This window comes from Priapulus caudatus, unplaced genomic scaffold (genome assembly GCF_000485595.1).
Source record: "Priapulus caudatus unplaced genomic scaffold, Priapulus_caudatus-5.0.1 Scaffold404, whole genome shotgun sequence".
NCBI lineage: Eukaryota > Metazoa > Priapulida > Priapulimorpha > Priapulimorphida > Priapulidae > Priapulus > Priapulus caudatus.
In genome coordinates this window covers 173,484-185,477 of record NW_014577465.1, presented here as the reverse complement: position 1 = coordinate 185,477, position 11,994 = coordinate 173,484, and the positions used below count along the sequence as shown (strand labels likewise).

General features: G+C 50.8%; 1 protein-coding gene across 1 annotated transcript in view; it reads right to left on the bottom strand.

Annotated features, from left to right (window-relative positions):
* Nucleotides 1-3,770: 3,770 nt before the first annotated feature.
* LOC106810016 overlaps nt 3,771-11,994 on the bottom strand; it is a 20,058-nt gene continuing 11,834 nt past the window's right edge. Inside the window, exons 5-9 of the mRNA XM_014813267.1 lie at nt 6,530-6,677; nt 6,147-6,277; nt 5,190-5,329; nt 4,741-4,915; nt 3,771-4,461 (exon numbers count right to left, since the gene is read on the bottom strand). Coding sequence (XP_014668753.1) covers nt 4,235-4,461; nt 4,741-4,915; nt 5,190-5,329; nt 6,147-6,277; nt 6,530-6,677 — 821 coding nt within the window. The 3' untranslated portion in view covers nt 3,771-4,234. The remainder of the gene's footprint in view (nt 4,462-4,740; nt 4,916-5,189; nt 5,330-6,146; nt 6,278-6,529; nt 6,678-11,994) is intronic.

Below are 11,994 nucleotides of genomic sequence, written 5' to 3'. Positions count from 1 at the left end.
CCGCAGTGCTATGCGCGTACCATCGTCCCACGACCCACGCGCCCTAGTCCGATCATGCGGCCCGTAGTTGCGAGCAGCGCACAGCGCGCGGTGAAGCCGCGCCCCACAGCGAATACGCCGCCCCCTTATTGTCCTCTTAAGACAGATTAACCTGAATCGCCTCTAAAAACGAACTCGCGAAAACTGGGCGAATCAACCACATTTCGCGATCGGACGGCTAGAGGCCTTCTGTATCTGCGTGTACGGGCGTCGCGTGTACGTTGCGTGTACCCGCGTGTACGTGGCGTGTACCCGCGTGTTTATGCGTGTACCCGCGTGTACGTGCGTGACGTGCGCTGTACGTGCGTTTATCTCCGCTGTACCCGCGTGTACGTGCGTGTACTCTTCTGTGCGTGCCTGCTGCTGAGCAGCCATTGTTTACAAAATTGCCTAGCTTCGCCTCGTTTTCGTGCGATGACCCCAGGTCATGAATAATATTTGAGACTGGTGTATTATTCTGATATTCAACCACCTTCACTCACCTGAGCGTGTTCAGGAAGACCGAACGCTCGCGAGCGCTCGCCTTCTGAACGACACTGCGCGAGCGAGCGCGAGCGAGCGCTTGCGCGCAAGTTTGAAAGGCTGGTTCGCTTCAGGGTTTGTCTATATTCAGGCGGCTAGCAGGAGATAATTTGCATATTTTGTCACGTGGTTTGTGTTATAACCAATCAGATGTATCGCGGTGGAGAAGGAGACTGGTGAGAAGCGGAGGGAGGAGGAGGGAAGAAGGGGAAGGGGCTGGAGAAGGGGGAGGGGAGAAGTCGGTGGAGAAGGAGGAGGGGAGAAGCGAGTGGAGGATCGGTGGTGAGAAGGGAGAGCGTGGTGAGAAGGAGGAGTGCGTGGAGAAGTGCAGGGAGGTGCGTGGAGAGGTGGCGGAGGTGCCTTCTGCCTGGCACACCTTCTCCCTTCTCCCACCCCACCACTTCTCCACCACCTCCTCCTTCTCCACAGCTTCTCCCTTCTTCCCTTCTTCATTCTCCACCAGCTTCTCCCCCTCCTCCTTCTCACCAGCTTCTCCCCTCCTCCTTTCCACCACCTTTCCCTTCTCCCTTCCTCCTTCTCCACCAGCTTCTCCCCTCCTTCTCCACTAGCTTCTCCCCCTCCTCCACACCTTCTCCCCTCCTCCTTCTACACCAGCTCTCCCCTCCTCTTTCTCCACACCTTCTCCCTTTCCCTTCCCCTTCTCCACAGCTTCTCCCCTCCTCGCTTCTCACACACCTTCTCTTCTCCCCTTCCTCCTCCTTCACCATCTTCTTCACAGCTGGAAGTGATATGCAAATTATCTCCTGTACCGAGGCGCTGTTCAGGAGACCGAACGCTCGCGAGCGCTCGGCCTTCTGAACGCACACTCGCGCTCGCGAGCGCTCGCGAGCGTTTGCGCGCAAGATTCAAAACGCTGTTCGCTCACGCGCCGAGTTGTTTACAAGATGGCGACGGAAATCTGCGAATGCGAATCTAACATTTCTGACGTCAATTTGCAATCTATTTCAACTTTATTTCTTTTCATTCATTATTTACTTCTAAATTCAATTCTGTATCAATTTCGTCTGCTAATTCGTTTAACAGTACTTGTTCGAAGACATTAAAATCTCTGCTGAGTAACCTTCATGGGGGCGCCATCTTTGATCAAGCGAGCGCACAGCGAGCGCTCGTGTTTCTTCAAGAGGCCTGCGTTCGTGCAGCGAGCGTTCGATTCGAGCGTCGCTCTCCTGAGCGTGTTCAGACGAACCCGCGACCGCGACCCCCCTCGAACGCACGCGCTCGCGAGCGTTTGCGCGCAAGTTTGAAAAGCTGTTCGCTCAGCGCGCGAGTTGTTTACAAGATGTGCGACGAAAAATCTGGCGAATGCGAATCTAACATATTCTGACGTTCATTTGCAATCTATTTCAACTTTATTTCACTTTCATTCATTCATTTACTTCTAAATTCATTTGTATCAATTTCGTCTGCCTAATCGTTTAACAGTACTTGTTTCTCCGCGATTAAAATCTGTTGAGTAACCCTCCATGGGGCCGCCATCTTTGATCAAGCGAGCGCCAGCAGCGAAGCGGACGCTCGCTGTGTCGTTCAGGAGGCGCTGCGTTCGTTCATCGAGCGCTCGCTCTCCTGAACATGCCTCTGAACACGCCTCTGCTTCCTCGCGTTGTCATAGAGACTGTGTTGCAAACAAGCACACCACCAAGCGGCGAAATCTGGAAGCCTTTCCGTTCTTTCTATTCGGACTTGTGTGTTGTTTCTATTCTGTGACACGCCATATATATAGGCCCTCCTAGGTCGTTGCTACGCGAGCGCGTTATCTGTTTATTCGCGTTCGTGTTTTTTATTCACATAACTGTGTATTCCATTCAGAGTTGTGCATAGTCGCAAAGGCAGGTTTTCTATTGTACAATTTGTTATTTCAATTTTACAAAGTATTGTTTCTATTCGTACTTGTGTTGTTTTCATTTACAAAAGCATTTTCCATTTGACAGTGCGTTTTCTAGTTATTGAAGTATCGTTTCAATTTTACAAAGTATTGTTTCTATTCATATACTTGTGTTGTTTTTATTCCTGATTTCAGTTTTGAAGAGAATGGCTTGCCATACGCGGGGATGTCATATTTGATCATGAATTGAAATACATACATCGAAGTGTAGGATGGGAATTTCACGGCTAATAATGCATTTTACGGTTACATACAATGTGCGCATATGAATTATTTCTACCGATAGATGGCGCGAGGATGTGATATTTGACGTAACTATGATTCCTCTCTGCGCGCGAACTGCGCGTGTATGCACATCACTTTACGTGATAAATGCATTTATCCTGTACAATGTATTTTCTCATGTATTTATTTCTCGTGCTATGGATTTCTTTTATTTTTCTCTACTTAGTATTCTCTCTCTCTCGCTCTCTTTTTCTCAATCCTCCCGCCCACTGGCCTCCCTACTCCCGCTCCCCGCCCCCCTTTCTCCCGTCCCCCTGTACGTATCTGTACCCCACCTCATAGAGAGTGCCCTAGCCAGGGCCGGATTTAGACATGTGGAGGCCACCCTAACTTTGAATACTAAAAACTACAGTCATCCATAAAATGATTTTTTTTCAAGTAGAAAGAATCTGAATAAGCAAGCAAGAAAATCGACGTTGAGATGGATGACCTTATATTTTGGATGTTTGTCTACCGACGTGTGCTGAGCAATGACAGGAAAACAACCAGTTAGCTGTTTCTACTACTCACAAACAAATACAATATGGCTTGCGCATGTATGACGTAAAACGCGCAATATGGTTTTGATTGATACGTGCGTGTAGTTCAGGTCATCCTACATTTTTCCTTACAGAATTATTTTTTCATGAAATACATTTTTACACGTAGCTAATCCTACGTACACGTACATACTGGCCCCTGCTGCAGCGCGCCCATGCAGCAGCATAGCAGCAGCAGCAAGAAATACTGGCCCATGCAGAAGCGAAGCAGCAGCAGCAGCAAACAATACAGGTCCCTGCTGCAGCGCGGCCCTGGAGCAGCAAAGCAGCAGCAGCAGCAAATGCCCTCCCCCCCCAACGCCGCCGTAGTCAAGTCGGTGTACGTGTGACGAAAACTGCGCGATGTTACCCTTCCCGCTATACGGATTCGTGCGCCCGCCCTCCTTCGGCTCGCGAATTCGTATAGCGGGCAGCGCGAGATGCTACATACAACAACCCGTGGTCGCGTGCGCCCAGTCCCGCGGAAGTGCGCGGCTTAACCGCTCTCGGCGGTCGGGGAACAACGCATCTTTTGCGCAACGCCATTTTGTACCCGGTCTCTCTGGATGCTTTTTGCTTTGTCTCAGAATCGCTACATTGTTGGCAAGTGTTAAATAACCAGATTCAAGCTCTATACTCCGCTCGAAACGTTTGCCAGCTAAATGATGCGCATTTCTACAAAGTAGTCGGATCCCTTTTCTAACACAAAAATGGACGACCGGTCACCATGGATACGCCACTTAACGGAATTGCATAATTACACGACAAGACCAACCTCACTCCCAATACCTTCTAGACGTTCACGGGGCATCTATCCTGCGTGCATAATGCAAATTAGTGCACTCTAGTGCCGATTTATACCGAAAAAAAATCTAACAGAAGCCCTTTTCCAGAGACGAAATAGTGGATAATTTGCCTAAGGTTACTGTTGTATGCCGCCTAAAACGCACGATCATCTGTTCTGCTATCACTCGCACTTTCTGATGTGCATGTAAGCGTGCACGAAGCTCTTAGCGTGATCGCTCGGACAACGCGTGACCTCATCCTCGTAGCTCTGGAAAAACGAATCGACAATGTTCGTTTTTTCCTCGGGCGTGCGACTATCCGAGAGACCGGATTGAAGCATGCTGTTCCCCCAAATGCGGATCGAACGCACGTACAATCCTGCGTGCGCGCGGGCAGCAGCGGCATCACCTGGTGGTGAAAAAACTCGATATTGAAGCTATAGAGACAGCCCTAATACTATTCATATTAGAATGGCGTTTCCGACTCCAACCACAAGGATCGCTCGCATTAAACTCGGCTTTCGAACTGCGCAGTCACTCGGGTTTTTATTTCTTTTGATAAGAAAGAGTTTGTACCTAATAGTATTGCGTGAGAACTCGAAAACGAATTAAATTTAAGAGATTTTATAAGAGATTTTATAAAAGATCTATAAGATTTAAACCAAAATGAAATTGCACGGAAACGAACCGTCGTTGCCACTCTTGAGCCATCGGGAATGGAAGTAGCAGTTGATGACCTTGGTTTCGATGGACACTAGACGGAGTCCGAGTTTGTGAACGGGAGACTCAATGTCTGTGAGCGGGGCCGTCAACTCATCCTCGGTGCGCAGGTAACTATTAAGGCCCGTGTTCTGGAACTCCTCCTACACGAAACAACGCGGACAATGCGGTGACCATATTCTATTCATTGTAATATGATATATATCAGGGGTTAATAATGACAAAAATGACAATGTTGAATGACAAATGACATTGTTAATAATGACAATGACATTTGTCATTAATAACCCCTGATATACTGTATATAATATATATATATAATATATATATAATATATATATATATATAATATATAATATATACATATATCATATTTCCTGTTCCCGTTAGCACTATAGCAAACAGAGTTGATTGTACCTCGGTAATAACTCCCCTTTCCACCAGGGCGCGCCAATTCCTCCCCATATACTCCAGCAAGTTGCACTTGACGTTTTTGGTGTTGCCTAGATACTGGTTCTCCCTGTCGACTACACCTAATATGAGCACGAGTCTTCCACCTGCAGATATTACGGTGGCAAATCAGCCAATGAGCGGTGGGACAGGAATGAGATAGTTTTTCAGTGTATGCGTGCACCTAAATTTTTTATTTCTCATTATAAAAGGGTTAGAACTCTTTGCAGTTGTTAATTTCAGAAACTAGAATCCTTGCTAAATCCGACAGTGTAAGTGGCTTGTTTGGGGTACACTGGTGGGGCGGCCGAAGAATTTTCGATAGGAAGCCGATTTTTTGCGTGAAATCACATTGCAAAGTGGCAATGTATTTCGCGTGTGTGCCGGGTTAAGCTTTTTTACAGAAAAAATTGTGGAAGAATTTTTGAGTTAACAACATATATGGTGTCACTTGCGACGTGGATTCAGAGGATGGCATTGTAATTTTTCAAAAAAAAAATTCTACTGATTTATGGGGAATTTTTCTTAGTAGTATGTCCGCCAGTGCGAAATGATCTAGCACTGTGGTACCTGCAACGCCGGGGAAGTTCGGACGTATACGTCACAGATGGTAGCTGCACGTGATCGTTTGTATCGGTCAACTCAGAAACAAATTCGGAAGGAAATTATGGGAAAAGTAGGGAAATTCCTGCATCAGTTGCGTGCTTTACAGATTCATTTTGAGTCAATATTAATAATCTGGGCGAAAGTCAATATAAAATTTCATTTATTAATTTTATCCGTAACAAATCTAGGTAACCTAGCTAATAATAGGATACCACAGGAACATTGATAAAACCAGAAGTAGGCAACACATAACTAAAAGCTAAACCCAATATTACATGCAGGCAGCGACAACCGATATCTCGTGCATCACCAGCTCACCTGGTCGCAGCTCTCTGGCCCTATGTACGAGTATGGTCTGCCAATCGTCGGCCGCCTGGCGTCTGAACATCTCTCGTTCCTCGGCTACGGTGATGGCTGCAGCATGCAGCGCCCCTGTTATTGTACACGGCCTGACGGAGGCAAACAAATAAACATATAAACTCCAGTACATGCACGGCCGCGCGCGCGTGCGCGTGTGCGTGCGTGCTTGTGTGTGTGTGTGTGTGTGTGTGTGTGTGTGTTGTTGTGTGTGTTGTGTGTGTGTGTGTGTGTGTGTGTGTGTGTGTTTGCGTGCGCGCGCGTGCGTGCGTGCGTGCGTGCGTGTGTCTGTGCGTGTATCTGCGTACGCGCTCACGTGCGTGTGTGCGTATTGCTGTGCTCACATTCGCGATAGGTTGTCCATTGCTGCGGATGAGAAGCCAAACTGTAGGGAATTGTTGGAGAGACACTGCTCGAAGAACGAGGTTCCGCTGGCGAATACCCTCACGTCTGGATGCGCTAGGAGATAGCTCGCCGGCTTCGCGATCCTACCTGCAATAGAACGCACTCACGCACTGTATATATATAAATAAATAAATATATATATATATTATATAATATATAATATATATATATATGTATATATATATATATATATACATATATATATATATATATATATATATATGTAAAGAAGAACTCGTTTCTTGAATGAAGTTTTATATCACTAGAAAATGTAAGCGACACGCTGAAATAAATGAAAGGGAACTAATGTCAATACAGTATAACGATAACTGTCGGAGTTCTCTCTCTCTCTGTTAATATAACTAACTGGACAATATCCCATAACTGTACATCCCCCCAGTTCGAGGGGGCAACGCCGCGAACTCAAGTAGAAATCCAGTGGCCGGTCTCTGGTTCATAGACGCGAAGCTGGCGAATCGCACGGCGAGGGCGCAGTGATGGCGCGGGAGGCGAAGCATTGCTGAGTGGCGGCGGCTGACCATGTGGAGGCGATGCAGGGGCCAGGGTAGGCAGCGATAGAGTGGCTGCTGGGAGATCGTCATCTGTCGGCCTTTCATGTGGTGCGGAAGAACTCGGCGGCGCAACACACGGCGTGTCCGTGCACGGATCGCGTGGGGCAGCGTGTGAAAGACCAGGACAATGCAGGGCAGCATTTGGCGGTTTGAGAGCTGGTGGTGCCAGCAACGGCATAGATGGTCCTGCATGGTCCCGTTCCTGGATCTCGGTAGAAGCCGGAACAAATGCTCGGAGGAACTTCTGGTTCCGTGTGGTGAGGCGCCCGGACCCATCCACTTAAATGCGGTATTGGTCGTGGCCAAGAGTCTCGACGACCGTGCCGGTGCGGTCCCATCGCTTTGGCGAGTTCCCCACTTGATTCTGGATGAAGCACCTGTTGCCGTCATGTATGGGACGCAGGGGGCGCACATGCTCATTCAGGCTCTCAGACGACTTCACGAATCTCGCTCGTAGCGCGACTTCCTTCGAGTGCCATGCCTTTTGCCATTCCGGGCAGACAAAAGGATTCGAGTACCTCTCCAGGCGGTTCACGAAAGAGAATGAGTCACGCAGCTGTTTCCCAAAGAAGAGCTGGGCTGGTGAAACGTTGCAGTCCGGATCCGGGGTGTTGCAGAGCTGCAGCAGCGCACGTAGCAACCTGTCATTGGCTTACACGCCTCTCGGACCAACATTTGACCGTAGGAGACGCTTTGCTGACTTCACGGCCACTTCCGCCCGCCCATTTGACTGAGGGTAGTGAGCGGATGAGACTCGGTGGCTGATGCCCCAGTGGTAGAGGAAGTCGAGAGTGGCGCTGGCGGTGAATTCCGGCCCTCCGTCTCTGGATAACTCCTCCGGCACCCCAAATGTCGCAAAGAATGCGCGAAGACTTGCAATGAGGCCCATAGCTCCTGCCCGTGGCGATCCCACCGGGGACGCAAAAATCTCGACCCATCCAGAGAGGCGGTCTCCCACCACGAGGTAATGGTGCCCACCGAAATCGAGGAAATCTGCAAACGCAGCTTCAAACGGTGTGGATGGTGGTGTTGCCGGCGTGGACGGAAGAAGTGCTTGGGAAGGAGCATTCTTGTTGCACTCGTAGCATTCCGCACGGATTTTGTGAGTATCGGCAGTGATGCCAGGCCAGACGATCATGGCTCTTGCGCAAAGTTCCATGGACGACACGCCCTGGTGAGCTGCATGCAAGTTCTCCAGCACGGAACGGCGGAGTGATGGCGGCACCCCAACACAACTCTCATACACAACGACGTCGTCTAGGACGTAGAGGACGTCACGATATTGCCAATAGGGCGCAACGTGTGGGAGGAAGCGGTCACTTTCCTGGAATCCATTCTCAATTGCACGGCAAAGGGCGGATATAGAATCGTCTTTCTCGGACTCTATGGCAATGTGCTGCCAAGAGATAGAGGACAGTTCCTCAGTTTCACGTCGGATTGCCGCTGAGATCGCTGGCTCAACCATGTCTCCCACACCGATAGTTGCCATCTCGCTGGATGGGGATGGATGACGAGATGTCGCGTCGGCAGCAAAGTTCGTCTTGCCAGGTAGGTGTGCGATACGGAAGTGCCAAGGCAGGGTTCTCTGCTTCAGTTGGAACAGACGTGTGTTTGAGATCTCGTCGAGGGTTCGGTCTCCCAGGATTTTGACCAAGGGTTTGTGGTCCGTCACCACGACCAGGTCGTCGCACCCCTGGGTGAAGTAGCGGGTCTGCTCAAGACCCCAGGCAACAGCCAGTGCCTCGCCCTCGATGGGTGCGTACCGTTGCTCACAAGAGGACAGGAAGCGTGACCCTGCCAGCGTAATCCGCCATCCGTCTATGCAGCAGTCCGGCAGCCCTGATGTGCACATGCAGTGTTGCTGGAGCAGGAAATATCCGATCCCCCGAGTGGACCAGTCAAGGCTGAGGCAAGTGCACTTCCCAGTGTCGAAAATCTCAACGCCACTTCGTATCGCCTGTACGATTGCTCCCTTTGAGGCGGTGAAGGCAGCTTCCAACTCAGGCGTCCAGTAGAATTTCTGTTTCGGACTCAGGAAGGGTTTGAATGGCGCCATGACATCGCGAAGCTGTGCGTAGTTGGCGACCTGGTTGACAAGGCCGAACCAGCTGCAGATGTCAGTCGTTGAGGTCGGCATCGGGAAGTGGCGAATGGCGTCTAGGTATTTGGGTAGTGGTTTAATTGAGTCATCCAAAATGTGAAAGCCAGCAAAGTCAGCCTCCCACCCGGCAAACTGGAACTTGTCTGGGTTCAAGATGACACCGGCAGCACCGAGTGTCGCGAGGAGGTCTATGGTCCTCCACCAGTTAGTCTCGAGGTCGGCGCCATAGTGGATTGTGTCATCGAGACAACGTTCCTTCCGCTCAAAGTCGGAGAGGATGGCATCGAATCGACGGTTGTAGCCATCACCGGACGACAAGAAACCATATAGTGCCACCGTCCAAACGGCGTGATAAAGGTTGTCAGATGACGGTCCGACTCACGAAGAGGCACAGAGTGGTAGCCGTTCCAGGCGTCAGTGACGGTCTTCCAGGTCTACCGTGGGATACGCCGAGCGAGGTGGAAAGGCGATTCTGACGCGAAGGTCTTCCGTTTACAGTGCTTATTAAGGGGGAGAGGTCCACAGTGCGCCGTGGGGTTCCGTCATGCTTGCGCGTGACCACCATGCGATGGCACCAGGTGACTGGTTCACCATACTGGACCTTCTCAATCACGCTCAAGGCCTCATCCCTTATCAGGTCCTCGTACACTCTTTGCTGCCAGTGCAACGGCACCGGTGCGGCCGTGTGACACGTGCGTAGTTGTTCGCCGAATTCTAGGTGAATCTCCACTGGTGGGCCGGCCATGCACGGAAGTGGTCGATAAGGACATGTGTTGAAAGTTGATGCAGCGTAGCGGTCGAGAAGCCTTTGCTTCATCTTCTTGTTGTCTTCTGCTTTGCAGGGGAACGGTAAGGTTTCCGGGCGTTTAGGTACCGCACTGCGCTGAGGGCAACTGCATGTGATGTCCTCATCGTGTTGTGCACCGCAGCCAGCGTTGAGGGCACGGGTTGGGTTAATAGAGGGAGACGTCGCCGCAGATTGCGCATCCCCTGAGCCCGACCGAGCGCCACCAACCGACGGAAAGCTTCTGTTAATGATTTCTAGATCCAGCATGGTCTCGTAGGATAGATAGAGATCAGTTACATCTTGGCTGACGTACACCATGGAGCGAGCGGTGATATTGGTGCCATCTGGTGCTCGGCCCTGTAGGCAAGCGAAAATCGCTCTGTCAATGGCGATGGGCGAGGAGTTAGCAGCATTGAGCCCAAGCTTCACTGGCAAGAGGTCGCTTTGGGAGAAGCCGGCATCCAGGTACGAGTGGAGTGACCAAAAGTTTGACTGCGCCCTGGTGTCTGTGATGGCTCTTGCAACACTTTTGCGGTGGGACGAGGGTCCACTGCACCCATGCTTCTCCATGGAGATAGCAACCTCGACGCGTGGGTAATCTGCTAGGTGGGCACGACGCCATTCCCCAGCACGGAATATCTGATGTTCCAGGAGAACAACCTTGGGCTGCGGTGGCGGCAGCAACGTCGTCGCGGTGACGGGGATCCGTTGCCAGGTGCAGTGCATGCCGAGACATGAGCGACCAAGGACGAGGGTGTTGCTGCCAGCGGATTTGCCTCTGCTGCGGGTGTAGTAGCACGCCCTCTACCGCGCCCCCTCCGACGGCTTGCACGGAAGCAATCGATACACTGCTTGTGGGGTTTTGAGTTCCAGCCGAAAGCGTTCTCAGTGAGCAGGTAGAATAACTTGCCGCAATCAGGGCCCGGCGCATGCTGCTGTCTGTCAGCCGGCAGGTGCCGGATTCCTGGTGCTTTGGCGGCAACCGGTGGCGGGTCGACTTTAGGCGGCGCGTTGGTGCGTCTAAATGTGGACACAGCCGAGATAGACGACGACGATGGAAGAGCATTTCGTGCCATTTCCTTGCTCTCGACGAGGGCAATGACGTCGTTCACAGCCTTATTTTGAATATCCTCAGCGGCGAGCGCCTCACGGCGTATGTCTATTGTCTATGTCAGGGATGCCGGCGAGGAGGACGTCACGAATCATCTCGTCGGTGTAGTCGTCCTCGATGGTCGATCCGCAGTTACACGTACATTTACTTCTAAAGCCACACGTTTCCGCTTTGCCACGAACACGCGCCGCGAATGCGCGGAAGAGCTCGTCTGCGCCCTGTTGCATCCGTACCAGCTCGGCACGAAGGACGCCGGTGGCGACGGGGATGACGGTAAATGCGCGCATTACCGCTAGAATCTGCTCGGTGGATTTGTCCATGATGGAAGGGTCTGATTTGAGGATGACGTCGAATAGAGCGTCGCTCGCGCACTGGAGTAGCTGCCAAGGGGTCGAAGTGTCGTCAATCTCCGATCCACGACGAAATGCTTCCCACCGGCGCACGAAGGTGTTCCACGTCTCAGTTTCCACGCCCATGTCGATGCGGGGGCGCTCGAGTTTTAGACCTTTCGGACGGACGGTCTTCGTGGGTTGGTGCGACAGCGCATGAACATTCAATGTGGCGATGGCGATACCCTCAGTGGTGTCTTCCGTCTGGTATTCACATCCCAGGATGAGGCAGGCAACTACCACCATAGCGAAGGCAAGAAGGTGTCGCTTACATAAAGAAGAACTCGTTTCCTGAATGAAGTTTTATATTACTAGAAAATGTAAGCGACACAAATGAAAGGGGACTAATGTGAATACAGTATAACGATAACTGTCAGAGTTCTCTCTCTCCGTTAATATAACTAACTGGACAATATCCCATAACTGTACATATATCCAGTTCGA